The sequence below is a fragment of the Pleurodeles waltl genome, chromosome 3_1 (genome assembly GCF_031143425.1).
Source record: "Pleurodeles waltl isolate 20211129_DDA chromosome 3_1, aPleWal1.hap1.20221129, whole genome shotgun sequence".
Taxonomy (NCBI): domain Eukaryota; kingdom Metazoa; phylum Chordata; class Amphibia; order Caudata; family Salamandridae; genus Pleurodeles; species Pleurodeles waltl.
Genome location: NC_090440.1, coordinates 411,535,056 through 411,561,618, shown reverse-complemented (window position 1 = coordinate 411,561,618; position 26,563 = coordinate 411,535,056). Strand labels below are relative to the sequence as shown.

Sequence of the window (26,563 nt, the reverse complement as noted above, 5' to 3'; positions counted from 1 at the left end):
AATTTTATGTCTTTATACATGCTTGTATCAAATAAAGGACAAAAACTGAAGAAAAAAATATAAATTCTCCTTTGACACTTACACTATTAAAAGAAATAATTGCTATTGATGTACTGGCCTCTGTCTAAAATGCCTATCAAACTAAGGATGTGCAACAATGTGATTCATGTGACTGCTGGATGCTACATACAGATAGAACTTGTTTATTCTTTATTTTAGTGATGTAAACCTGATTGAAATCCACAACTGGATCTACTTTAAAAGATTGCATCCTCTCTGAAAACGGTGAATGCAAAAATCCTTTATCTTAGGCAAACTGTTTCAGATTTACAAAACCATAAAACTTTCAGTATGTCCACGCGGTATGTTTAGATTGAGGACCCTTACTGTTATGGGCACTGTGAGTACAATGTGTAAATTGTGAAAGTTGATGAGCCCTATCTTGAAAATTACATTTCATCATTTTCAAAGACATTTATTTTAAATATTTGCTTAATCTGCCTAGTCAGGGAGGAACAAAACAATGATTAAAACAAACTGTTTTCAAATTGTATGCTTGTTAGGAATAGTACATGCCAGAATACTGTATAGCCATATTCTTTCTTATTTGTTTCCAAAACAGTGCTTTTACAGCATGGCACACTAGTGTGCTTTTTAGATAATTCCTGCAGCCAGCTTTTAGTTGTCTGTGGTCGAAGACAGACAGATTGTGGCCAGTACCAATTCTTTCAGTGGGCTTTTTGTCAGCCCACGACTTACCATAGGTTGACTTGGTTGTCACCCTCGTTTGCTTGCTTGTTCAGTGGATTCTCTTCCTCATCATGTTTGTCCCTCCTCTGCAGCACAGCTTTTGTACCATCCTTTTAATTAGATGACTTGTATCATTCCACTCCTCACATTTGGGAGAACTACTTTTTAGGTCAAGGGCGCAATCGCTTTGACCTGTTGTACACATTGTGGGCTTTCAACCACGCCCACCTCACGCCCAGCACTTTCTCTCGTTTGTGGGCTTGTCTTTCCAAAATCTCTTGATGTCATGGGTAATTGCTTTGTTTGTCCCACCTTGGGGTGGTTTTATTACTGCCTTGCAGACTGACCCTGTTACATGGATAATTGCACAAATGCCAGTATATTTCGTGGGTGAACTATTTTATTCTTTAGTCTCTTCCCTTCGTGCTCCATGGCAGCCATGGCCCTTACAGCGCCAACAGACAAACTTCACTGATGATATTTGAGTGCTGGTCACATTGTTCACACTGGTACCTAATCAGAGTAATTTCTTTTGGCTCTCCTCTTCACGTTCCATAGCTTTCCCAAAAACGCTTATAATTGATAAATGTGTTAAAAACATAGAAATCCACACTGCTGCTCTCCCAGCACAGCGATACTATGATATTAAATGCACTTGGGAAAACACGACCTATAATGCTTCGCAAGCATTCTTTTTTTTAAATGTTTGCCCAAAACTTAGCCTCTGGTGATCCTAGGACAATGGAACCACACCAAAATGTTCAGCATGGCACATTTTCTGTTTAGGTCATCTATGGGTACCCACACCAGGTTATTGGCGACACCAATATAACCCCTCCCACCATGCAGTTTCCTTTTAAGCTCTCTTATGGCTGGGAACATTTGTTTTACAGCTTGTAATAGTTTGTGTTCTAGGGGCCTTAGTATTGCAGTTGGCCTAGGTCTGAAAATGTGTAAGGCACATCCAAATGCTATTTTCATTATGGTGTCATCTAGGGGCTGTTGTGAGCATTAGTCTAATGCCAAATGTTTATTTCTGATAAAGGTTTTTATTGGGTTCATAAGATAATTGTATATGTTTAATTATTCTCTCCTTATTGCAATTATGGCCACTATTCAGGCCAATTTAACATCCGTATTACACTATGACTGTTTGAATACACTTTGTGTTGGTGACCCTTCTAGTTTTTCTCTTGTTACTCCTCCTTGGCTGTCTGGTTTTGGGAATTGTTAGCCAGCCAGCAAGTCTGATGGTGGGGTGGTGAAAGTGGTATTCTAATGGTATTAGCATGGCAGATTTAAATTAGGATGCTAAATGACAACACTTTCAATTTTGGCTGCAGAAAGAGAGAGAAGGTAAATGAAAGTGCTTTATTTATACGAACGGCCACTGGAATTATGTGGCAGGAAAATACCAAATTATGAGGCAGGGTTGACTAATTTGTGACAACAAAAGTCCAGTTATGACTTTACAACGCCAGTAGCTCTAACTCCAGTAAACGCGAGACCCATTGCATTGCAGGTGCTTATTTCTTATCCTTTGAGTGCTCATTTGAAGTGTTTGCTAGCTCTCTTTCCCTTGTGTATTGCTTACTCCTCAAGTACCCAGGTCGCTTGCTCCATGTTACACCAGTCTCTGGTCCCAAGCTTTTCCGCAGCTTACCCTACCTAGACTTTCTTTTTTTCCCTCACCCCATGTCAACTTCTTCTGCTGCTTTTCCACATGTCCTCAGTCTGTGTAGCTGCCCTCTGCATGTTCTTCTCCCTCCTGCTCCTCCATTTTTCCGCTGCATCTCCTGTTGCAGTTTTTTGGTTAACATATTTTTAACACTAACGAGGCCTGGCAGTTATAACTTGCTCTAGGAAAGGGGTGCTACCTTTACAAAGAGTGTTTAAATTATTTTTATATACCGCACCAAAACTGCTGTCTGATATCTTGGACTGTAAGTAAAAAATAAACAATGATGGCAGTGCCATGCCATATGCACACACATGTATGGTAGCTCATGCTAGAATAATTGTAGTCGCTCTGGGTCTCCTTATACATATAAATGCATGATCACGCATGTAGGGCCACACATTGAGATTTGGGCCAGATGTAGCCCTAAAGGTTTTTTACCCATTCTGTGTCTATGGGAAAAAGTGTTTGTACATATGGCCCTTTCTTTTTTTCTGCCCCCCTCCTCCCCCCCCCCCCCCCCCCCCCCAACACACACACACACACACACACACACACAAAAAGCCAATAGGTTGCATAGGCACGAAAGAGACACTACCTGTTGGCTTTGCCAGTGCTAGTTACATGATACAGGAGTTTGATTTTACTTTATTTATTTTCCTTTATTTATTTTCCTTCAGTGAAGTATTAGCTGAAGAAAGTGTACAGTGTTTGAATAGGGCACTGAACCGGCTGCGAAACATATGGGAGGAAATTGGCATACCAGAAGATCAACGTTTGCAAAGAACCGATGTTGTGAGGACGCACATTAAAGTGAGTAGCTCTAATTTTATTCCTAGTGTGTGTGTGTGTGTGTGTGTGTGTGTGTTTATATTTATTTTATTCTTTTTTTATTTTAAGTAAATAGACGTGTGCTGTAAAAACCCAAAAGTGGAGGAGCAAAGTAAAATAGGATGGTTTACTTCTTTGCTACAGTTTTCTTAATGTTCTGGAGGCTTTTGTGGTTTGGTGCCTGGTATAAATAACTTTGTAATATAAAATTGTGGTGTAAGCACCATCCAACGGTCCACATGTCCCTTCTAGTAAGTTAAAGTGGTGTGAATGTACTTTTGAGAGTAGTGTGTAGGAAGCCACGCAAATATATTGTTTGCCATCTTTTCCTATTGAATATGTGATGGAACAACTAGGTCCTATACAACTACTTGCCTAAACCCCTACTGCTAAACAACTAAAAAGTCTCCAAAACGAAGTACTGAACTACTACTGTCTAAACAGCGATTTTGCCTGAATAACAATTGTCTGAACAACGAATTTTAAGGTAAGTTTTTTTAATTTATTTATTTATTTTTATTTTTTAAAGATTTTTTTATTAGTTTAATTTTTTTTTGTATATAATATATATCGGTTCTAAACATGTATATATCAATTCTAAAGGTTTATTAGTTTAGAATTGTGATATATATTCCAAACAACTAATAAACCATTAAAAAAATACATATATCTTACCTTATAATTAGTTGTTCAGGCAATCGTTATTCAGGCAAAATCGTTGTTTAGACAGTAGTTGTTCAATACTTCGTTGTATAGACTTTTCAGTTGTTTAGGAGTAGTAGTTTAGGCAGGTAGTTTAGGACCTAGTTGTTCAGACTGTTTCCCTTTCCCATCTGCTTACTTGCAAGGTTTGGCCTCTGGACCAAGGCAATGCATTACTTATCTGTACAATACATAATAACATTGCAGTGGTTAATCTGGCCAGGTTATATTTGAGTAAGGAAATGGGGTGTAGAAGACTGTAATGACTGTAACTGAAGTCAACTTTATACAGAGTCTCTGGGTCAGTGAAGTAAGTCGTTAGTTGGTAGCCAGAGTTCATACGATTCAATTGGGGATTTACTTGGAGACCTATTGGTCCCTAGTTTAGCATGTGTCTTTCTCGAAGGCTGGCAAGAAACTAAATACTCTGCTTTAGAGTTGAGTGTTCTTTTCAGCATGGTTAGAAATTGAAAGGGCATAAAATGAGGTGAGAGGTTGTGGATGGATGGAAATGTTGAGGAGCCAAAAGCACAAGTAGGAAGGTACAGTGTCATTTAGATGTTAGGGATTGTGTAAGTAGGTCGTGGCTAAAGTAGGACATTGACAAGATATCTGAAAGTGGAGAGCACACCTATGTGATATCTCTAGTAAGGGGAGGATTTGGACCTTTACAAGTTGACATGTGAGGAAATTGATTATATATTATATATGCTGTGGTTGTGGGACCTCACTGTGTAATACTTATCAACCCCTGTAGGTCAAATAGGTTTCATCTGTAAAACCCTTTGATAAACCCTGGGTAGCTGTGGTACTGAGTAGCAAGGCTTACATGGAGGAACAAGTGTTTAGCATTTAAACATACACATCACTGCAACGAAAAAACTCCACTGACCGGTTCTGAAGATAAGTATTTTATAAGCAATTTCACTCAATCACAAACAAGCCGTAGCAAAGGCATCAAATTAGACAAACTTTTTCAAGGAAAACTTAGATAAGTGTCCTTGCTGTCAGTTAGAAATACTTGGGTGGTCAACTCCGGCAGGGCGCTAGTCAGGAGGACCAGCATGGTCCTCAAGAACAGTCTTTCATCAGTTCTAGGCACCAGGCCTGCTTTATAATGGATTCCTTTGAAGTTGTTCTGATGCAAAGGATGATGAAAATGCTCTTAGGCTTTCCTGCAGGGATTCCTTGATCCAAGAAGATTGTGAGGGGGGTTGTATTTGCAGGGCTGACATCCCACAAAGTCCTCTTCAGTCTGGCCGTAGTACAACCATCACTGGACTACCAGTTGCCCGTTTTTGCGGTCACAGACCAGTTATTCCTTAATCAATAACTCTCCTTCTGAGGGTCCAACAGCTCTTTAATAGCACTCCCAGACTCAGTAAACTGTGGCGCAACTCTGTGCTTCGGGTCTTGGTCCTTGCTTTTGTAGGGCGCTGGTGGTAGCGGTTTGAAGACTTTGGGCAACCAAGTTGTCCCAGCAGGCTTTCTTCAGCTGTTGTGTCCTTGTAGTGCGAACACGAGGCCAGTCAGCTGGCACTTGGAGTTTTCTTAGTTTGACTGGGCTCAGGAGACGACTTCTCCCTCTTTTCGCTAGCCAGCAGGTGCAGTCCTCGTTGGTGCAGCCTCTCTTTGCAGGGCAGTCCTTGAGAGTCTGTAGAGGTCTGGGTGCCAGGATGCTCGAAGAGTTCATTAAGGGCAGAATGCGATTGGTAGCTAGTTGGTTACCAAGTTACCTCCCACCTGGTCACTACTTCCTGTGGAGTGTGGCATCTGGCTGGATGTGAAACGATGAGGGACACAAACTATAATCATACGTTAATCGCATGGGTGTTGCACATTTTCATGAATGTAGCACTTATTTTGAATTAGAATATACCTTTTTAATGATTTACTGCAGTGGTTACCAACCTTTTGACTTCTGCGGGCCCCCACTATATGATTATTGGAATCCAGGACCCATCCCACAGCCCTCCTTCCCCCCCCCCCTGAAAATGGCATCAACCATGGGTTTGTAGTGCTAAAATCACCAGCTTCCCAGCTTTCAGGAACAGGCAGAATTGAATCAGAAAACCCAATTTTTCAACACAATTTTGGCATTTTACTGGGACATACCCATTTTTACGTTGTTTTTTTTTTGTGTGCTTTCAGCCTCCCAGTCAGTGACCGAAATAGGTGTGAAACCAATGCTGGATCCCAGAAACCTAAACATGTCTGAGAAGTAGACAAAATTCTGAATTCAGCAAGGGGTCATTTGTGTAGATCCTACAAGGGTTTCCTACAGAAAATAACAACTGAAATGAAAAAATATTGAAATTGAGGTGAAAAAAACTGCAGTTTTTCTGCAATGTCTGATTTTTTTTTTTTAAAGCAATATACCGTTACGTATGCAGAACTCTTCTGGTTGCGGGGATATAGAGGGCTTGTAGGTTCATCAAGAATCTTGTGTACCCAGAGCCAATAAATGAGCTGCACCTTGCAATGGGTTTTCTTTCTATACAGCAATTCATTTGCTGAAATATGAAGAGTCAAAAATAGGTATCAAGAAAACCTTTGTATTTCCTAAATGGGCACAAGATAAGGTGTTGAGGAGCAGTGGTTATTTGCACATCTCTGAATTCTGGGGTGCCCATACTAGCATGTGAATTACAGGGCATTTCTCAAATAGACGTCTTTTTTTACACACTGTCTTACATTTGGAAGGTAAAAATGTAGAGAAAGACAAGGGGCAATAACACTTGTTTTGGTATTCTATGTTCCCCCAAGTCTCCCGCTAAAAACGGTTCTCACTTGTGTGGGTAAGCCTAGTGCCCGCGACAGGAAATGCTCCAAAACACAAAGTGGACACATCACATTTTCTCAAAGAAAACAGAGGTGTTTTTTGCAAAGTGCCTACCTGTGGATTTTGGCCTCTAGCTCAGCCGGCACCTAGGGAAATCTACCAAACCTGTGCATTTTTTTAAAACTAGAGACCTAGGGGAATCCAAGATGGGGTGACATGTGAGGCTCTCACCAGGTTCTGTTACCCAGAACCCTTTGCAAACCTCAGTGTGGCTAAAAAAACACTTTTTCCTCACATTTCGGTGACAGAAAGTTCTGGAAGCTGAGAGGAGCCACAAATGTCCTTCCACCCAGCGTTCCCCTAAGTCTCCCGATAAAAATGGTACCTCACTTGTGTGGGTGGGCCAAGTGTTTGTGACCGGGGAGAGCCAAAAATACGTGGGGGGGGGAGCAGAAATGGCCTAAAAGTAATTTGCCCCCCGTGGGGAGTGGCCCTTGCCCAAGGGGCCACTCCCCTTATGTGCAAGTACAAAAAAAAAAAAAATCCCTGGTGTCTAGTGGCAAGGCCGATCTTCCCCGGGCAGAAATGGCCTAATTATAATTTGTTCCATAACCCCCCACGGGAGCGACCCTTGCCCAAGGGGTCGCTCCCAAAACATAAAAAGATAAACAAAAAAAGTATCCCTGGCGTCTAGTGGTTTTCTGCCCCATGAGCAGATATGGCCTAGAAATAATTTGGCCCCCAGAGAAGCGGCCCTTGCCCAAGGGGCCGCTACCCTTATTTCACATACAAACAAAAAAAAATCCCTGTTGTCTAGTGGCATTTCTGCATCGCGATCGGGCAGCAGAAATGCCCAGAGACATGAAGGGAGAGGAAGAGCCTTTCCTCTCCTTTCATGCCTCTCTGCCCCCTCCACGTGATCGGAGGAGAAATGCTTTTGCGTTTCTCCTTCGATCGGGCGCTGGCGCTGATGTCATCGGGGGTGGAAGGGGAAGCGATTTCCCCTTCCATCTCTGCCCTGGGAGGTGGGGATGAGAGGGGGGGGAGGGGGCTCGGCCATCGGGCGGAGCACTAGCGCTCCCCCTGGGGGCCCATAGCCAGACGAGGTAGTCTAGGACGACACCACCTCGTCCGGGGCACCCAAGGGGTTAATAGGAAGGTTGGCGCTTTTCTAAATTCAATTGAAGCCACACATCTTCCATACTATATTCTGTTTGATGCATTTGCACTGCTCCCGTGAAAAAATGTGGATACTAATTAAATTTTTGTGTTGAGTTTCAAATTCATTGACATTTTACAGCACATTTAAAAAATGTAAACTCTACATTTAGCCACTTTACTTATATACACTTAATTCATCTGTTAATATTTGATTTTCTAAGTAGTTGCGGACCCCCTGAGGCGAGTTCCAGACCCCGAGGGGTCCCCGGACCCCATGTTGGGAACCACTGATTTACTGTGTCTGTAATCCATATATGTATGGATTTTATCATAGCCCTGATGAAGTTCCCAGAGAACGTGTTCACTACAAACGAAAACCATTTTTGGCAATTTAATTGTGAATAAAGGATGATTTTTGAAACGGATGTTGGACCATTGGGCCGTTTTTGGAGATCATACTCTGACTGTACATCTCAATATAATGTGCTCTGCCTCTTTCTTATAGGGAGTATATGAGGCATTTTGTTAAACTTTTTCGAAAAAAAAAATAATAGTGCTGGTTCCCATTGAATTTTACTTAAGTCCATATAACAATCACATACATAGAACATTTATCACACACAGAAAACTGTACTTTAACACAAAGTAAACAAAATGCAGATAGTGCAACAAATTATAGACCATTTTATACTGGTTTGATTATTTTGGTTTTCACTGTGCACGTAGTCCCCCATGTTAACGGTTCCTATTTTCAAAAACTCCAAATGGGTTGATCAAATCCATAGATACTTTAACAATAGTGTAGAGAAACTGAAAAAGAATGACTGAGTGAATGGAGTCAGTGGAAAAAAGGAAGAGACCGATATGACATGAAGGGATAAAATGAAATAGAAGAAAAGCAAGTTGTTAGGATGTATTGGAGGTATTGAGCAACTAGGAAATCTGTTGGAGAACTACAGTATTTCATGGTTGTATTGGTGGCATACAATGTCAAGGAAAGATTAATTTTTATCTGTCATAGATCTTGAAAGGGCAGGTGCAGGCAATAAAAGCAAGTCAGGGGCCCATGATTACTACTAGGTAGAGGGCAGATGCCAACTGTGTCAGGGTGGTAGTGGGAAAATAACTAGAGAAGTGAAGGACAATCCTGAAGGTAGCAGAAGGGTGAAGCAGGTAAGCGCTTGCTTGAGGTGTTTTTTGTTGTAGTTGAGTAAACCTGTAATGTGAGGTTAGTAAACTTTTCTTATTAGTGTCCAGTTCTTTAATATTCCTGTGGAAAAATCAAGGCATTTCATAGTGTTGGTTTTCTTTGCGATTGTAGACCAACTCATGATTTTCTGTTTTCCCACTTTGGATCTTAAGGGACTTTTGGATCTGATGATTGCAGAAGAAGAGTCCCTGAAAGAGCGCCTTATCAGAAGCATTGGTGTATGTCGTAGAGAGCTGGACATGCTGTGCCATGAGCTTATGCTGCCACCATTTGAAGTAAGCTCTAAAAGAATAATTTCATATAATAGACTCTACAGTTGAAGAATCATGGCTCCTTTATTATTGATTGGTGACCGATTGACTTGTCATGTAAATGTTCTGTGATTTTGCTGTTTATATCACAATTACTCTGAACGAGTGAGACTGCTATCTGTGTTAATGTGAATGCTGACAAACTGAGCAGAGCAGAATGGAAACTTGAATACATGCATTTTGGGTATTGTATACACACAGCTTTTGCTATTTGTTGAAGCCAATTGTTTTCCAATACCGCATGGAGAGTGGACTTTGGGTCAATCTGTTAGTTCCTTGCCCCTTATTGTTTTTACTGCCTATTCTTGTGTTTGTCCTGCCCCTGGAATTTGTTTTGTTCCCCTTTTATAAAAAAAAAAAATGAAAATAAATTCTGTCAGCACTCCATTCATAATTAATACTTTCCCCACTTTCTGTCCTGCCAGCTTAACTCCCTCACTCCCTCCCCTCCATGTCCTGCAGTTGTTTCCAGTCCTCTCCCCTTCTTCCCCATTTCTTCCCTTGCCTTAATACTTTCCTGTAATCACTTGTTTCAGTTACTTGTACGAGGAGTTGACATTTGCACATTGCTGCTAAGCTGCTAGCTTCCTTGTTGGAATTGCTGACCATTGCTCCGAGTTCTTCGCCTTCATGCTGTATTTTCTTTGTGTTTTTTTTTGTTGTTTTTTTTTGTTTTCCTTTGCTCTACTAGACGTTGCATCTTTCTTTTAGTGCTCATGCATATACTTTCTCTGGCTTTGGATTGACTGTATTATAATGACTTTCAACCATCTAGGAATGGTAAGTTAAAATGCTGATGGTGTGTTGTCATATGTGCATATAAATTAATGGCCATGTTTGTATGAATTTTCTTAAAGATAAAAAGCATACCCAAGTGACTGTCCTTTCGTGTCTGCATGTGTTGTGACAAAACCTGAGGTCGTATTGAAATATTTTTTTTTTGCACCCTTCTTATTGTAAAAGTGGAGAAAGTAAAAAAAACACAACTTGTAAGGTTAATTATTTCCATTTTGTAGACAGATGATGATCTAACTATCCTTCAACTGGAAAAAGACTTGCGCACCAGGGTGGAAGTCCTGTTAAAACAGAAGAAGGAGAGACAAACTGAGCTGATCACCCTGAGACAACGAGATGAAGAATTATGTACTATTTTGTGTACACCACTTTATTTCATTGATGATCAGGCTGTCCCTAGCTTGGATGATCTAGACCAATATAGACGCCACTTAGCATCACTGGCTGAAGAGAAGGTAGTTTTCATTTCTTTTTTCATTTCATTTTTTTATTTTTTTTTACTTTGAAAGCTGTATGTCTAGTGTTACTCTTCTGCTGCCTCCTCTGTTTTTAGGTTTGTTGGGCAGTGGCAAACACTGTAGTCTATACCTGGATGGATGGATGGATGGGTGGATGGAGGAGAGGTACATAGTTAGATAATAGATAAGAGATAGAGTGTGAGATGTCTAAAAGATAGAAGAGGACTACTCAATAGCTGACTAAAAAGAAACAAGCAAATGACAGTGGCAGTCAAGAAACTTAAGGGTAAGCAATGTGCGGCCTCTACTCCCAATGCTGGGAAATATGTTCCTTAAGAGACGGCACATGTGCTGTCTAGCCGAGACTCAAAGAAAAGGAACATTGTCAGAGGAGATCTTGAAACACCTCAAAAAACAACCTATGAACTACAGAAGATTCACCACCTGGCTGCTATCTAGGATGCCTAGTGCACAAAAGTGTATCCTTTGATAAATTATAGTCTTTGTACTGGTCTGAAGTTTCTGAACCTGTTACAAATTCTTCATTCAACGACACATCAGATATCATCTCCCGTAGGATCTATGGCAACTAGGATTTTTCTGCTTCTGCACACCAGGCTTCATATGGGCCCATTACAGCAATGCCTATAGGACCAGTGAAATCAGTTCTAGTGCAGCTGAGTAAAGAGATTGACTCTATCAAAGTCAGCAACTCAGTCACTTCTGTGGTTAAACCAGTGGTAAACTTTGCTGAAAGGAATCTTATTCCATTAGGCTCTCCAGATCCAAACTCTAGTCACAGATGCCTCTCCAAGGATGGGGAGCTAACATGGCCATTTAAGGACTGAAGGGAAATGGTAAGACAAAGAAGACCTACCAAATCAAGCTTCTGAAGCTAAAAGTTGTTTATCTGACTGTGGAATTGTTTCCTCCTTTCATTACAATGAACCCCTGTTCTTGTTCAGTGTCAATATATTGTCTGAACAAGCAGAGAGGGACTCTTTCTAGTCCACTTTCTCTTGAATCTCAATCCAAATGTAAATGACTAATAACAAGAATTTTGAGCATCTCAACTGTCCACCTACCAGGCATTCAAATTGCATAATGTAAGAAAAACAATGTTATTTTCAAGACTCTGGCTTTCCACAAATAGACTAGTTTGCGGAAGCAAGGAACAAGAAATGACCAGATTATGCCTGCAGATTCTACCAGCCAGGGTCGAAAGGATGCCCTGTCAATAGACTGCTCAGACATTTTTTGAATGCATTTCTTCCACTACTGTTAATGCCAGCAGTGCAGATACGAATGTATCGTTCCAAGACCAGTGTGATAACAATAGCACCCTCGTTGCCTTGCTAACAGTGGTTCCAAAAACTTCTACACCTCTCTGAAATGTCCACACAATAAGCTTAATTAGGGACAGTTCTGGGGTCCGGTCCAGTCCTGCACCCTAGCCTTCCATCATTTAACTTGGCAGCCTGACTCCTAAATTTCTTCAATACAGACATCGAAGTCTACCGCATGACTGCATTGACAGTCTGCGGTAAGCCAAGCACACTTCCCCAAGGAATTCCTATGCCTTCAAGTGAAAAACACGATCCTTCCTCATATCGGGGAAAATATAGTGATCCTTTATTTCCATTATTTGGCAAGGTCTGATCTAGAATTTACATCTGCTAAAGTACACCTTGTGGCAATAACTGACTATATGAGATCTCCTCCACATCCTCCTTTAGAACACCTGTAATTAAGGATTCTTAGATTCCATCCACAAGGTGTGTTGCAGCATATTACTTGAAAGGCTGCCTTTTAAGTAACTCACTTCTGCTCGCAAAGTTAGTGAAATGCAGACCTTATGTGCTACAGAACCGTACATGATATTCCATAGCAGTTGAGAAGTAGAGAACCCACCCCCTTTTTCCTTTCAAAGATGGTTTCAGAATTTCATATTATTCAAGCAAATCCTTCGAGTCCAGCAAAGAGAGCTCTCTATTCGCTGGAAGTGAAGTCTTAAGTCCTACCTTGATAAAACAAAAGGAATAAGACAGTGAGATAACCTATTCATAAATTACTGTACTTACGGTTGATCAAATCAATCCATTTCTAGATGGATACTATCTTGTATATTGCTGTCATACCAGTTAGCTAATACGCTCTCCAAGGGAGACCTAAAGCACATTCCATACGAGGAAAAGCTGCTGCTATTGCCTTTCTTACAATTGTTCAAATTCTATACATTTGTAAGGAATTCTACCTATTTACACTTTCATTAAACATTGCTTTCTGGATTCAGACTCCAGAGCGGTTACTCAAATGGTGCAGACTTCTTTGAGCCTTTTCGGGCGATGGTTAAGACTGTTTTTATTTCTTGTTTGCTGCATTTGTGGGATGGGCTTGCTATTCTATTCATTGCTTATGGCAGATGATGAGGATCCCGTGCAAGATCAGGAAAAGCTCCTCATCTCTAATCCTTGTTCTCTTCCACAGAAATCTTCATCATAGTCATAGGCAAACCTGCCCGCTTTAGAAAACTTACAGCTATCTTCAGTCTTCAACCAGGACCTTCTGACTGCCTGTAAAAATTATCTCACCTAACCTTTACTTGTGGGGCGTTTAAAAGCTTAGCACCAGATTATCCTATGCTGTTCGTTGCAGCCTATTGTCTAACAAAAGTTCATTCCCTTTCCTTTTAAGAAAGGTTTGTAAAAGATCTTTTATGGTCACTATTCCTGTTTAGTGACTCATTTTATGTAATTGGCTTCTTTATCAAAAATGAAACTAAATTTGGTCAATTTTAGTTTTTTTTTTTTTTTTTTTTTTTTGTAGGCCGCAAACAAATACGTACCTTTACACAAACTTTTATCTGTGTGTGTGTGTGTGTGTGTGTGTGCTTTTAAGTGGTTCAGGATCCTATGCTTATGTCTATGATGGGGGATTCTCCTGGAAGAGAGCAAGGATTTCCAGTGAGGAACTTTATTTTTTCGATTATTGATTCATATTCTGGGTTGGATCTGCTACAACGCCTGAAGACCTGTATGTAGTTGATCCCAACACTCTAAATGAGGCTTCTAGTGCCACCTTAAGGGCTGGGATGGACTCCGTTCTACCTGTAATGCTAATGCCATGTATAGATTGGTAATAGTTAAACTTAAGAATGCCCAGATTCAAGGCATGAGTGAAAATGAAGATAAGGTTCATCCCTGTCTCGTTTCTTTTTTGAGTTGGATGTGATGTGATTGTTCTGTTTATTTTTCTTGAAATAGTTTATAGAATGACATGGAAAAGCCATCCGGCCTGGCACCTTTTGTTTTGTTGCATATCCTGCATGGTCATTTAAGCTTCTAAATGGCACATTGGTTTGTTTAGAAGCCTGAAAATCGCTTCTGTGTCTTGAGTATTCCATAGAGTCGTCCCATTTTTGGCTTGCAATGTATTTTGTATGTGATTCATGAGTGTTCGAAAGCCCTTGAATTTAAATGAGAGGATATGCTCTGTCTTACCTTGCTTTTCATAATACGTTTCACAATTATGCAGCGTTTTCCTTGCAGTTTACCCTTTTAGGGGGTGCTCTAGTTTCTCATGTGCCTTGCACAAGAACTGAAGCATTCTGGCCCATGTTTTAAATTGAGTGCAACTTTAAATTTATACTTTCTTCTTTGTGCGCCTCTACTTATAGGTGTGTGCACCTTTTTAATCCTCTCCGGTGCCTTGGTGAACATTTGACAGTTTTATCCCACCAATGCTTTTCCAGTATTGCCTCTCGGGCTATTTCAGTTTCAGTGTTCTAGCTATTAATGTTCACTTCCTACCTTGATTTATTCTGTGGTTTTTTTTCTGACTATCCTACATATTTTCACTTTACTTTTTCTTTAGAACTATTTGTTCTCAATCTTAGCACACTGTCTTGATTTTTCATTGCACAGGATCGTCGAAAAGCAGAATTTGTAAATACAAAAAAGCAAATTATTTTGTGCATGGAAGAATTGGACCAGATTCCTGACTCTAGTTTTGAACGTGATGTTGTACGCGAAAATGAGGAGTCCTTTTGCCTTTCAACAGAACACATAGCTTCTGTTAAGTTGCTCCTGCTGCAGGTATGAGCTTGCCTATATTACTTAGACCTGTTGTCAATGCAATGAAACTTGATGTTTTTAACTGTATTTGTGTACATTTGTATTGCTTTTAAGTTTTTGTTTTGTTTTCTTTCTTTAAAAAAAAAAAAAATATTTTTAGCTGGAGGAGAAAAGAACTCAAAATGAGGTTGTTTGTTCACAACTACGCTCTCGAATCACAGAACTTTGGAATAGGCTGCAAATCCCTAATGAGAAACGTGAAGCCTTTGCGAAATACATGACTGGATCCAGAGGCAAAACACTTGCAGCAGTAAGAGAATCTACTTTTCTAGTTCAAGCAATGAGGCGTTTTTGAAGAAAGTTGAAATGATTCCAAATGCCTCTTAAATTACAGGTCCTGTACCCTATATGTAACTGCTTGTTTTTTCTTTAAGTTGTGTGTATTGACCCAACATATTAGTATGATAGACTGGCTTACACAATATAGATCCCAGTAAAACTCAAATTTTCTGGTATTCCAATTCTACAACCCTTACAAAACTGTTCTGTGGGTATCAAACATTTAACAAACTAAATGTGGCATTTATGAGTGCAAGTCATTTGTTGAATAGAAGGTTTGAGTTCTTTCTGCCTTTACATTGGTCTCCTGCCTTCCTTCAGCTATCATCCTCCAACTCTGCTGAGTTTCTATGTAGACAAGATATGCATACTTTTCAGTACCTCACAATGGGTGGAATGCTTCTATAAGGAGGTATTTTCCTGTTCCCGAAGGCTGGGTATTGAGTCTCATTGAACAGGAAGCAACTTCAGGAAAGGTTTGGTGGCTGGCTACATGAGTATACATATTCATTCACTTTCTAATCTGGTGATACATGTGACTTATAGATTAGAGAGAAAAAGTGTAAGATGATGTTATCTGTGGGGTCAATGGGCTTAGAGCTCAATGCCAGAACCTCTGATGCGCAGATTGTAGGGGTCATTGTGGAAATGCTCATCCCCAAATTGCCACAACCTGCATAGACAAGCAGGGGGTGGGGATGTATTAGGGCTTAGGGGTCTTGTGGGGGTGATGTACTGAACTCACTGCTCTGACATCTGAATTAAACTAGTTTCAGAAACCATTTACACTTTTGCCTGTGGGTGGCAGGATACTTACCAATAGTTGGTTATGCTTGTGGCTGTATAGTCTAGTCATAAATTGTGAATTTGTGTTCTCTTATGGAGGATCCTTCTTAGTAGTTGTGAGCACGGACTAGTCCAGGCCACAAACAGGGGTTTCTAAGACACCTAATAAATAAGTGAATGTATACTTATATCAATCTAAAAAAAGGTTTAGACTCACAATTGCAACCTAGAGTCAAAATTTAATTTTCATTTTAAAAAAGCAAACACTTAACTTTCATATAAATTACCATAGAGTACAGGTGAATATAGCAAACCTTTTACAAACTTTCTTCAAAAGGAAAAGGCTGGAAGTAATACATTCAGTTAATGCAGTTGGCACTGAGCCTTTAAGAACCTCTCCCCCTTAGTATACCACCATTCCCCACAGGTGACAGATCAGTTAATCTTTCCAGCTCCTGGAAACTGGAATCTCTGGCACTGAGCTGTACCTTTTTTTTGGCAAATATCCAGAGATAGGATTTATTAAAACTTGTTTTAAGGTTTTTACTTCACATCCTTTTAAGATTAGAGTAATTTACCAACTTCTTTATGACTAAGTGTTGATTTTTCTGCCAGAATGCCTTCACTTTTTGTGAAGTGCCCTTTCTATTGGCAGATGGGTAGCTCAAACTGATCCACACACAGTCTGTATCCGCTACCTTCTGAAGATCACCATCCTAGTTAATGCTGACACTAAAAAAAATAAAAAAAATAGAAAAGAACTTTGAGAGACGGAGAAAAAAATTAGACTGCAGGAGCTACAAGAGAAACCGCAAGAAAAACAGGAGAAAACTGCTGGTTCCACAAGAAGCCGTGATGGTCAATCTACTACCAGAGCACTCATCTCGTGCTCCAAAGATTCCCCTGGAGGCAGATCTAAAGAGAGAATGCATCAAGAAGAGACCTAAGTGGTCCTAATCTGCATCAAGGAGTATGACGTCTAGGACTGTGATGTTGAGGAATCTGCTTACCGGTTAGTTGTCAACAGACACTTCATCAAAGTCGAGGTGCCGTTCAACATCAAGGGACCATAGTTGTTAGATATTGTCGATGTTGACAACCCCTATGTCTACGGCAAGACCACTACCGTCTGCGTCAAACCCCCTTCGGCTGTACCACCAAGTTTGACGTTGAGGCGTCCACAGTCAACATCTGAGAAACCGCCACCAACAACAAAGTAAGTCCTGGTGACCTCAAGGCTACTTTCATCGGTAGGAACATGACTGTCTGTTCTACCTGCTGTCTTCTGTGGCAGTCTTGTTTCCAAGACTTTTGGAAGAATCCACTCCTGCTTCGTCACCAGTTACAGACATCCCCTCTAAGAAGACAGAGATCACCTAGGAGAAGGCATCAAACTTGCTTTAGATCTAGGTCTAGAACTAGATCTAGAAGACCATCTACTGCATGATCTGCCCTCAGGATGCTTCGCGGACACCCAAGGGCCCCAGAGCACAGGTTGGGAAACACTGTCCTAGAGCACACTACTCTGAAGAAAGGATCCTCTATAATATTCCAGAGGAACATCCCTACAGCTGATAAATGGAAAGCAGCTACCTGTCCCACACTAAACACTTTCACAAAATGCTGCTGTGTGAGTGTTCTAGGCTGTCAACAAGCTAATGTTGGACAGGCAGTTCTCTGTACACTCTTTAAATCTTCTGCGGCTAGCCACCGCTTTTTGGAAGGATGGCCTTTGCAGTCTATGCATGGCATGTTTATCTACAGCCACACATGCCGCATCTGAAAATGTTACATACCCTTTAAGCATTTAGTGCTGTAGATTCATATGCGCCCGCCCTCCTTCCTGGACACCCATGGCCGTTGCAGTACCCCCCTCCCCCTAATGCATGAACATCGCTCTAGATATCACTGCATAGCACATTGCAACCTCACCCGCTGTGCGGAAATACAATCTAAGAATGGAGTTGATGACATGCTTATTATCACCAAGCGGAAGAATCTCAGTACCTTGTGACACAAAAGACTTCTTTGAAGAAAAACAACTTGCACACGAAAACTAGACGGCTGGAGTATGCACAGATTGTGAATCTACAGCACTACATACCACAAAGTAGCTCTTTTCTTTTAGATTGATGAATGTATACATACATTTATTTTATAAGTGCTCCGGTGTCCCTGCGTGTGGGTGAGGCTATTCAGTGCTTATGACTTTGAGGGTACCCCTGGAAAAGAACTCTGATTACAGGTAAGTAACGTTTCCTTCATCGTACTACTGTGGTGAATAGTGTGGGTGGAATGGATTGCTAGATTTTGAGAAATTTGTAAACAATAATCCTCTTTCAAGAGACTCTTCCCTACTTTATATACACTGTAACAAGTTAGAAATCAGAGCAGTTGGAAGCCTCCGTCTGTAGAATAACTGTGGGTTCCAATGCCTGAATGACTCTAGTCCCGGTCACAGAATGACCATATGTAGTCTCTGGCTTTTTCAGTGCTATTGAGTGATTAATGCATGTGCTTCTATGGACCATGCCAATGCTAGAGAACTGGACCTAGAGGTAAGTGACACATTTCCTGGTCTGCCATCACACCTCAAGTGGATGTGATCACTGAAAACAGAAGGAAAGAAATAAAGGCCATCAAGCAAGATGAATGGGCTTCTGCAGCTGTCATAGACACTGAAATGGACAGCACCTGTGCTGGATTTTAGAGTCTTACAGTGGCTGCAACCTTTTTGTAGCAAGGGCAACTGAAAATACCTCATTTAGACCAGAAGTAGCAAATCTCATTTTGGATATTCCCTTAGACTATAAAGCATATACATACACAAAACAAAGTTGTCCTCCGGACAAAAGCGCACTCTCCGCATGTTGCAGTATATACATACACAAAACAAAGTTGTCCTCCGGACAAAAGCGCACTCTCAGCAGGTTGCAGTATATTTAGGCAAGCAGCAAAGCCAGTAGCATTCAAATAATTCTTTACACATTTTCCAGGCCTTAAGCATTTCAGACATCTTGTCCTTGGTCACAGGCCAAATGCTTGGATTGAGCAAATAATTGCAGGCACCTGATTAAATACTGAGTTACACAGTGCATCCTGGTAATGGTAGTCCTGCACGTTTGTATTACATCTTTAGTAGATATTCATTTCAGCATTGGTACGTTGCTGCAGCCAAACACCTCATTAAAACACATTTAAAAACCTTAGTAGGCAAATTCAAAGCACAGTTACCGAGTTTTGCTGAAGTTATTCCATCCTGTTACTCTTTGTATGTTGATGTAATAGTCACACAGACCTCCTTTCTATCTGCAGTGGTGCTGCTTTCACAGCTGGACAGGCCGTTAATTATGTGCAAAACAAAGTTGTCCTCTGGACAAAAGCGCACTCTCAACAGGTTGCAGTTTATTTAGGAAAGCAGCAAAGCCAGTAGTATTCAAAGAATTCTTTACACCTTTTCTGATCCCCTGCTGGTAGGAGCACACGCTCTCGGAGGCCAGAAACAATGTCTGCTCCGGAAGAATGTGTTAACACCTTCTCTAGCAGGATGGCTAGTGATCTAGCATACGAGGGCCAGGGACTTCAAAGTCCGTGTCACCTTTGATATGTGACCCTGGCATCCCTCAAACCTACAGGATGACACCCCCTGCCCAGAGGTCCATTTGGCACCAGGACAGACTGAAAATTTGCTGTTAGGAGGCGTTTAGTTCACCTAGATTAGACACACCACTAAGATAAGCTTCCCCACTCTAGGAAAATTTCACAATCTTGGCAATAGCAGAATTAGGAACTTTGAGGTAGGGTTATACCTGTGAAAGTGCTGACTTGGCTCCAACCCTGCCGAATGTCCTTCCCAGATAGTTGTGCAAAAGACGACTTGTCCTCCAGCTGACCCGCCTCCAAAAGCCAGGGAAGGCTGCCAACACTTCAAGTAAGAGGCAGCAGCTCCAGTGGCGTAGCAGAGCTACTCCCTTGTACTCTGCAGGCACCCTAAAGATAGTCTCTGCCAGTGTGACCACACCAGACGAAACACTGCACCTGAGCCCCACACCCCGAGTAAGAGTGAACAGACGGTGCCCCTGAAGAGCAGAGGCCCCCTTTCCATTTGACCAGACTGGACCACCACCACCACCACGCTGTCCTGATGCGTGACAGAGAATTTGTGGCGGTCACTGGGGGTTAGGTACGTCTGGTGGAGGAAGCTAAAATGTACTAGTTTGAAGCGCGCATTGCAGGATACTGTATTTGTGAGAGGATTAATGCGTGACCATTCTACTTCCCACAAACGCTCCTCCAGTTCATTCTCCCATGCTGCTCTATAGCTAGGTATGTGTGCTGCTTTGTCTTCCCTCATGGCTTTGTTCAGTGAGGTAATTGGGTGACGACCAGACCCACAAGACAATAGGATCACCAACGTATGACTTTTTCAGTGCCTCTGGGACAGTGGGCCACACAGCTCTCGCAGTGTTTGACAATCCTGTGTGCTGCAAGAAATGACCTTGTCACACCTCAGATGTTGTTACATGCCACCTCAAAGGTAATTAATTTTGTCCCCAGGGTATAAGTCACCTAACATGTCGCACCCTCCCTCCAATCCTGGAATGAGACACTCCATGAGTTGACAGACTGGCTTTACTATTCAGATTTGGAAGATCCCTATGAAATGGAGCCCTTCTCACAATCTTTTGTGCAAAACTTTGCCAGACAGACACTTTGGCATGCATCAGCTGGGGGACTGTGGATGGGGCGCCGGCCCCCTCCATAAGGATTTCAGGTAATTGACCCTGCAGGGGCCCTGCCTGCCAGTATGCGTTGCAACTGCTTGGCTTCATAGTATAAGTCAAAACTTGGTACCTCCAGGCCCCCATCCATGGTCTTTTTAGAGTCTGAAGGGCCACCCTACTCTTTCTGCCCCCCCCCCCCCCCCTCTCCAAACAGGAGTCAGACCAGCATAGTGTCCAGTTGCATAAACACCTAGCTGGTATTGGGCACAGTGAGTTTTGCATTGTGTAGAGGCAGGGGAGCATCACCATCTTTGAGATGGCTATTTTCCCCATCATCGATAGAGGCAGGGGTGTTCCAGAATGTTATAGACGAACTGAGACTGCAAATATCCTATCGATGCTTAAACTCAGTTGTCCGTCCTTCGAGTGCGCCAACCTAATGCCCAAATATCTGAAATTGTCTAACTCCCACTGGAGGCCAAAATTTGGCATAAGAGACACGCTATATTTACTTTGTGCAGTTTCAAGAAAGACGGGACCCTGTATCACTTAATGTAGGCCCCAGGCCCCTCACATTCCATGTCATCAGCATTTTGTCCATACCAGCCATTCCTTGGAATAATCATAGGAGGCCAAATTGTGTAACAAACATCACTCCCAGCCGGCCAGGGCCCACATCCAAATGTGCCCCATAAGTCTAAATTAATGCATTACTTCCCAATAGGCTTTTCAGCCCCCTACATCTGTTTACCTAGCCCTCACCCCAGATGAGAGTTCCCAGAGCTGCAGGTCATCTTACCACTACCTTTTTGATTCCTGCTGAAACAAAAGTGGACAGCTTCAACTCCCAGTTGTATTGGAAATTTAGACCCCCTACTCTCTCTCCTCCTCCCACCCAACACCAGACCAGTAAGCAGCATTTTTGTAGATTCTCTCATTGCCTGCATTCATGAGTTTCCTCCTTGTGACCCGGCACCTTGGTGGCGACCCCTGCTGCGACCCGCAGGTGTACCATGATCGCTCCCCCGCAGTTCTAGCCAATTCGACACCTCTTTTGGGTCATCGAAAAAACTGCGCCTTCTCTTGAAAGATGACTTATAACTTAGCGAGGTATAGTAGCATATAACATAGTTGCATGACACACAGTTTTTGTTTAACTCATGTAAATGCTTTCTGCTGTTTTTGGACTTGTTTGGTATAGATGGCAATAGCATTATTCTCATGAGGGGGAACAGACTGCTTCCTGGCTGCTCTGAGGATAGTTCCTATTCCTTTAGTTTAACAATTGTGCGATTACTGCCCGTGGTGGGGCATCCAGGGGCACCAGAACCCTTTGCCCACTCTCCACTACGAAGATGTCTGATGGGCCCTGTTGTTTCAGTTAGTTTTTGATCCAGTTTTATAGAAACCACTCTGAGGGGCCTTTCACTTTCTCTAGGAACCCCAGAACTCTAATATTGTATTGGCGCGAGCGGCCCTCACCGTCCTCTGCTCGGCACTCCGGTTCCAGAGTGTAGGAAGTTGGCTCTGTATATACTATTTCAAAGTGAGAAATAGTGTGCACAGAGTCCAAGGGTTCCCCTTAGAGGTAAGATAGTGGCTAAAGTAGATAATTCTAATGCTCTATTTTGTGGTAGTGTGTTTGAGCAGTAGGCTTATCAGAGGGTAGTGTTAAGCATTTGTTGTACACACACAGGCAATAAATGAGGAACACACACTCAGACTTACTCTAGGCCAATAGGTTTTTATATTGAAAAATATATTTTCTTAGTTTATTTTAAGAACCACAGATTCAAGATTTACAGTTAATACTTTAAATGTAAGGTACTTTACAAACTTTGAATGAAAACAATATAATGTACAGTCTTTGTAAAAATGGCAATAAGCTATTTTCAAAGTGGACACTGCAGAAATCAACAGTTCCTGGGGGAGGTAAGTAACGGTTAGATTAGGAGGTAAGTAAAACACTTACAAGTCTCAGTTCTGGGGCATAGGCAGCCCACCGTTGGGGGTTCAAGGCAACCCCAAAGTTACCACACCAGCAGCTCAGGGCCGGTCAGGTGCAGAGGTCAAAGAGGTGCCCAAAACACATAGGTGCCTATGGAGAACAGGGGTGCTCCGGTTCCAGTCTGTCAGCAGGTAAGTACCTGCGTCCTTGGGGGACAGACCAAGGAGATTAGCATGTTGAAAGCACACGTTTAAGAATGGGCACAGCAATAATGTCCAAATGATTCTCAACTGCAATATGCACAGCAAATATATGTATCTATATTATAATGCAAAGCATATAATGAATTAAAAAGTATTCATCACCATAAGGCAAGGGCAACACTCCTTCATCTCTTTCCTAATCTGCATCAAATCGCCAGAATCGATCGAGGAAAGAGATAAATTATCCTCATGGGAAGGATTGCACACTCCAGTGTCCTGGATGTGCCTGAGACCTGCAAACACTCTATCCCCGGTCCATCTGGTCTCGGCCTCTTATACTTTGAACAAAGAAGAGGAAGATTCTAGAAATTCCCTCCCCCTGCAGAAGTTTATTATTCAAAAAATGCTGATTGCTTCAGGCCTACTTTGAAAATAACACGTCTGGACGTGGCCACAATCCCAAGGTGATAATCCAAAACCAGTCCATTCCCTGCCTTCTGAGTACATTCTTATCAGCCTATGCCCTTGGTGGGGAAAAATACACAAAAACAAGATGGAGCACATTGTACAACATGGAACATCACTTGCAGCTTTTAACATGGCAGTGTGTAATGCTAAGATAAAGTCAATAGGCTGTATGAAGCTGGTGGTCACTAATGAGACAGTGTACTGCTAGGCTAAGTAAAACGTGGAGTCAGTAGTCAAAACTCACATTTCATTACACCCCACCCCCCAAAATTCTTAAACATAGTCGTGCCATGCGTAAGCCCTGATGTGGTTGAATTTTTTTTTTATTTTTATCAAACATGAAAAAAAGGGGAGAAACAAGTGTAAACTTGAAAATGACACCCTGAACTAAAATCATTGCTGGAGCCTTCTAAAATAAGAGCTCCACATCACAACGTTTACAGTGAAAATACACAGCATCATATTAAGTACTAACTTCTCGGAATCAAATAAACTCTACTCCTACCTCAGCCGATAGCCAATTCAGTTCTTTATTCTGTCAATACTCTTCACAGTCCCTCATATGGTATGCAGTACAGCTGCCGACTGGACTGCATAAACGAAAATTCACAGTGAATCGACATCTTGTGAACTCTCTCATTATACGTATCACAGAATGCCTTTACACGACAGTGCATCAGTCGGAGAGCCATTAAAGCTGCTAGCCCTGATACTGTCTAAATGCAGTTACCTTGTAATCAAAAAGTAATGTTTCCAATCTTGCCCGCTAGATTATAAAATAAGTTCCTGTGGTCTGTTCATGCGGCCCCATGATAGTGTTTCCTGTACAAAAAATATAAAGTCATAAGAGATTATTCTCCCTACTTAAATCAACCTCTCGAGTACTATGGTTTACCGTTACAAAAAACTAGGCTTCAAGGCACCCTAAGGCTCACCTGCTTGCGTAACTTCACCTTGTCTTGTCAATCTGTAATCAGACAAATCTGTGTTCAAATAACCTCTGTAATCTGGAACACCTGTGTATGGGGGCTTCACCTGCTCAGACGGAAAGAAAGACTCCTGTAAGGAGCAATTTGGAAATAAAGAGCCGAACTGCATGGAGAAAATGCTGATCTGCTGCCTGTTTGACCTAGCCAATATTTACACAATCTGAGAGTACGAAAAGTTATTGACCATACAATCTCTGAAAATACCACAAATTCACTATTGTCCCTGTAACCATGGAAATAAGTAAATGTAAAATCATCATGCATGCTTATTGATATCACAGTACTTATGAAAATCATGACAATGAAAATAAAAAAGCGTAATGAAATCTATTAGGCTGCCATTTTTGCCAAGAAGAAATATTGAACCCCGAATCTCAAAATGAATGTTAAATGACACTGCTGTTGTGCTATGTCTGCAACTGTGCCTCTAGTCCTCAGTTAAGGATGAAAGGATATCTAATCCAGAAGACTTATTGTACTTACTGGTATTAACCCCTACATTTTCTATTTTTAAAGGAGTATAAAAAAATCCTCACAATAACTATTGTCACTATAATAGTGAAGAAATCGATAACGAAAATGAGAAACGTAATAAAACGTATTAGGCCACAATATGTCATATGAATAAACTAGCGAACCCTGAACCTCAGAACTAATGCTCTGACACAACCATTGTACAGTGACTGCAACTACACCTCCAACCCTCGTTTACAAGCAGAGGGAATTTTAGTCCAAAAGAGATTTATGCACTAACTGGTGAAGCCCATATTTTAATTGCGTATTTATACTGCCCTGAAAACAGTCATAGTCTTCATTTTATCTAAAGTCGGTGTGAGACTATATTCATAAAAGTAACAACAACCTAACAAAAAAGCAGCTCTTATCCCTTCCCTAATGATCAAACATCACAAGAATGCTGACCGTTCATGGTCTATATTAAGGCCAGAGATCACAGTTTTAAAATAATTAATGAAGAACGTTCCTTTTCCTCTCAGCATCTTGTCAAGCTCCCCTCCCCTTCTAAATATGTCTAGAGCTATTTAAATATTGCAATTAAGTACTGTTAACTTTTAAAAAATGCAACAACATGCATTTGCTTAAAACAAAGACTTTGATCTGCATAATGCCTCTTTTGGCCAGAGCCTGGTTATAACCCCCTCCCCCCCCCCCCCCCCCAAGATCACTTGCAGCCCCCCTAGGGGGCCTCATCCCCCAGTTTGAAGACCTCTGCTCTATGCCAATAAATCTGAGATCCTCCAACTGTCTTAATGTGTGTTCGGAGTAATTTGCGCATAGTGGATCTTATGTATTGCTTGCCACATACACATATTATCGTATAGACACAGTTGATGGCATTAAAATTTAAAAAAGTGGCGATGTAATATGGTTTTTGCCCAAACATGTTAACCGCTTTTTTTAACCTCTGAAACATAGTTGCAACATATGCAGTTGCCACATGTGAAAGTACCTTTCAGTAGTCCTGATACCCACCCAGTAAGTGTAAGTTGTAGTAGAATAACTGTTAGTCACTAGGACTCAACATACTACATAAAGGTGGTGCCTTTCTGTATACCATTATAGGTTTGTCAGTCAGTGCACCTGAGATCCGGATCTAACTTGACAGCATCCCACTGTTTGTATAAACAATTGTATATTTAGCTACTCCCATTGCTTTAAGTAGTTATGTACTTAACCTCTTAGTTAGGTCCTACCTGATGTTTCCCTTTCTTTCAGTAACTCTTCTCTAGCTATTTTATCTGCACTGTATCTAGCTGTCTGTACCGTTTGCAAGTCGTATCCCTTTCTATGAAACCTCAGTGACTTCAGCAGCCCTGCGTTTGCATGTAGAATCGCATTTGTAGAGGTTGGTTCACGATATAGTCTTGAGACCAACTTCTCATTATCCACATATCATTCAAGATCTAAGAAACAAAAAGATGATTTGTATTCTAAACTCAATTTGATATTGAAACTGTTGTTGTTTAGATAATTATAAGCTTTGTGTCTCCTCGTCTCCTTTTCAGATTACAAAAATATCTATGTAACAACCCCATTATACCAACTGTTATTTCTCCATAGATGAACCACAGTATGCATAAAATATAAATCTTTGTTACTGTATGTCTTTAAAAAGAGGCTGTGGCCAGGCGCTGCACTCACCACACACCTCCCAGATGCCTAAAGTGTTTCTGTGTGTGTGTAGATGTGTGTGTAATATATAAATAATTTGGGGTACACAAGCTTCAACCCCAATTACCGCTCTTCCATAGAAGCTTCCTTAGGGAGCCTTGCCTACTACCTCCGTACCAGAGGATGCAGGCTAGTGCAGCAGTAACTGGTAACGTACACAAGAGT

At 41.4% G+C, this 26,563-nt stretch overlaps 1 protein-coding gene across 2 annotated transcripts in view; it reads left to right on the top strand.

The window, feature by feature from the left end:
• PRC1 (protein regulator of cytokinesis 1) overlaps window positions 1–26,563 on the top strand; it is a 317,616-nt gene that overhangs the window by 42,208 nt on the left and 248,845 nt on the right. For both annotated transcript variants that reach the window (XM_069222650.1, XM_069222651.1), the window contains exons 2-6: window positions 3,109–3,241; window positions 9,267–9,389; window positions 10,442–10,675; window positions 14,602–14,772; window positions 14,912–15,061. In XM_069222650.1, the coding sequence (XP_069078751.1) occupies window positions 3,109–3,241; window positions 9,267–9,389; window positions 10,442–10,675; window positions 14,602–14,772; window positions 14,912–15,061 (811 nt within the window). The remainder of the gene's footprint in view (window positions 1–3,108; window positions 3,242–9,266; window positions 9,390–10,441; window positions 10,676–14,601; window positions 14,773–14,911; window positions 15,062–26,563) is intronic.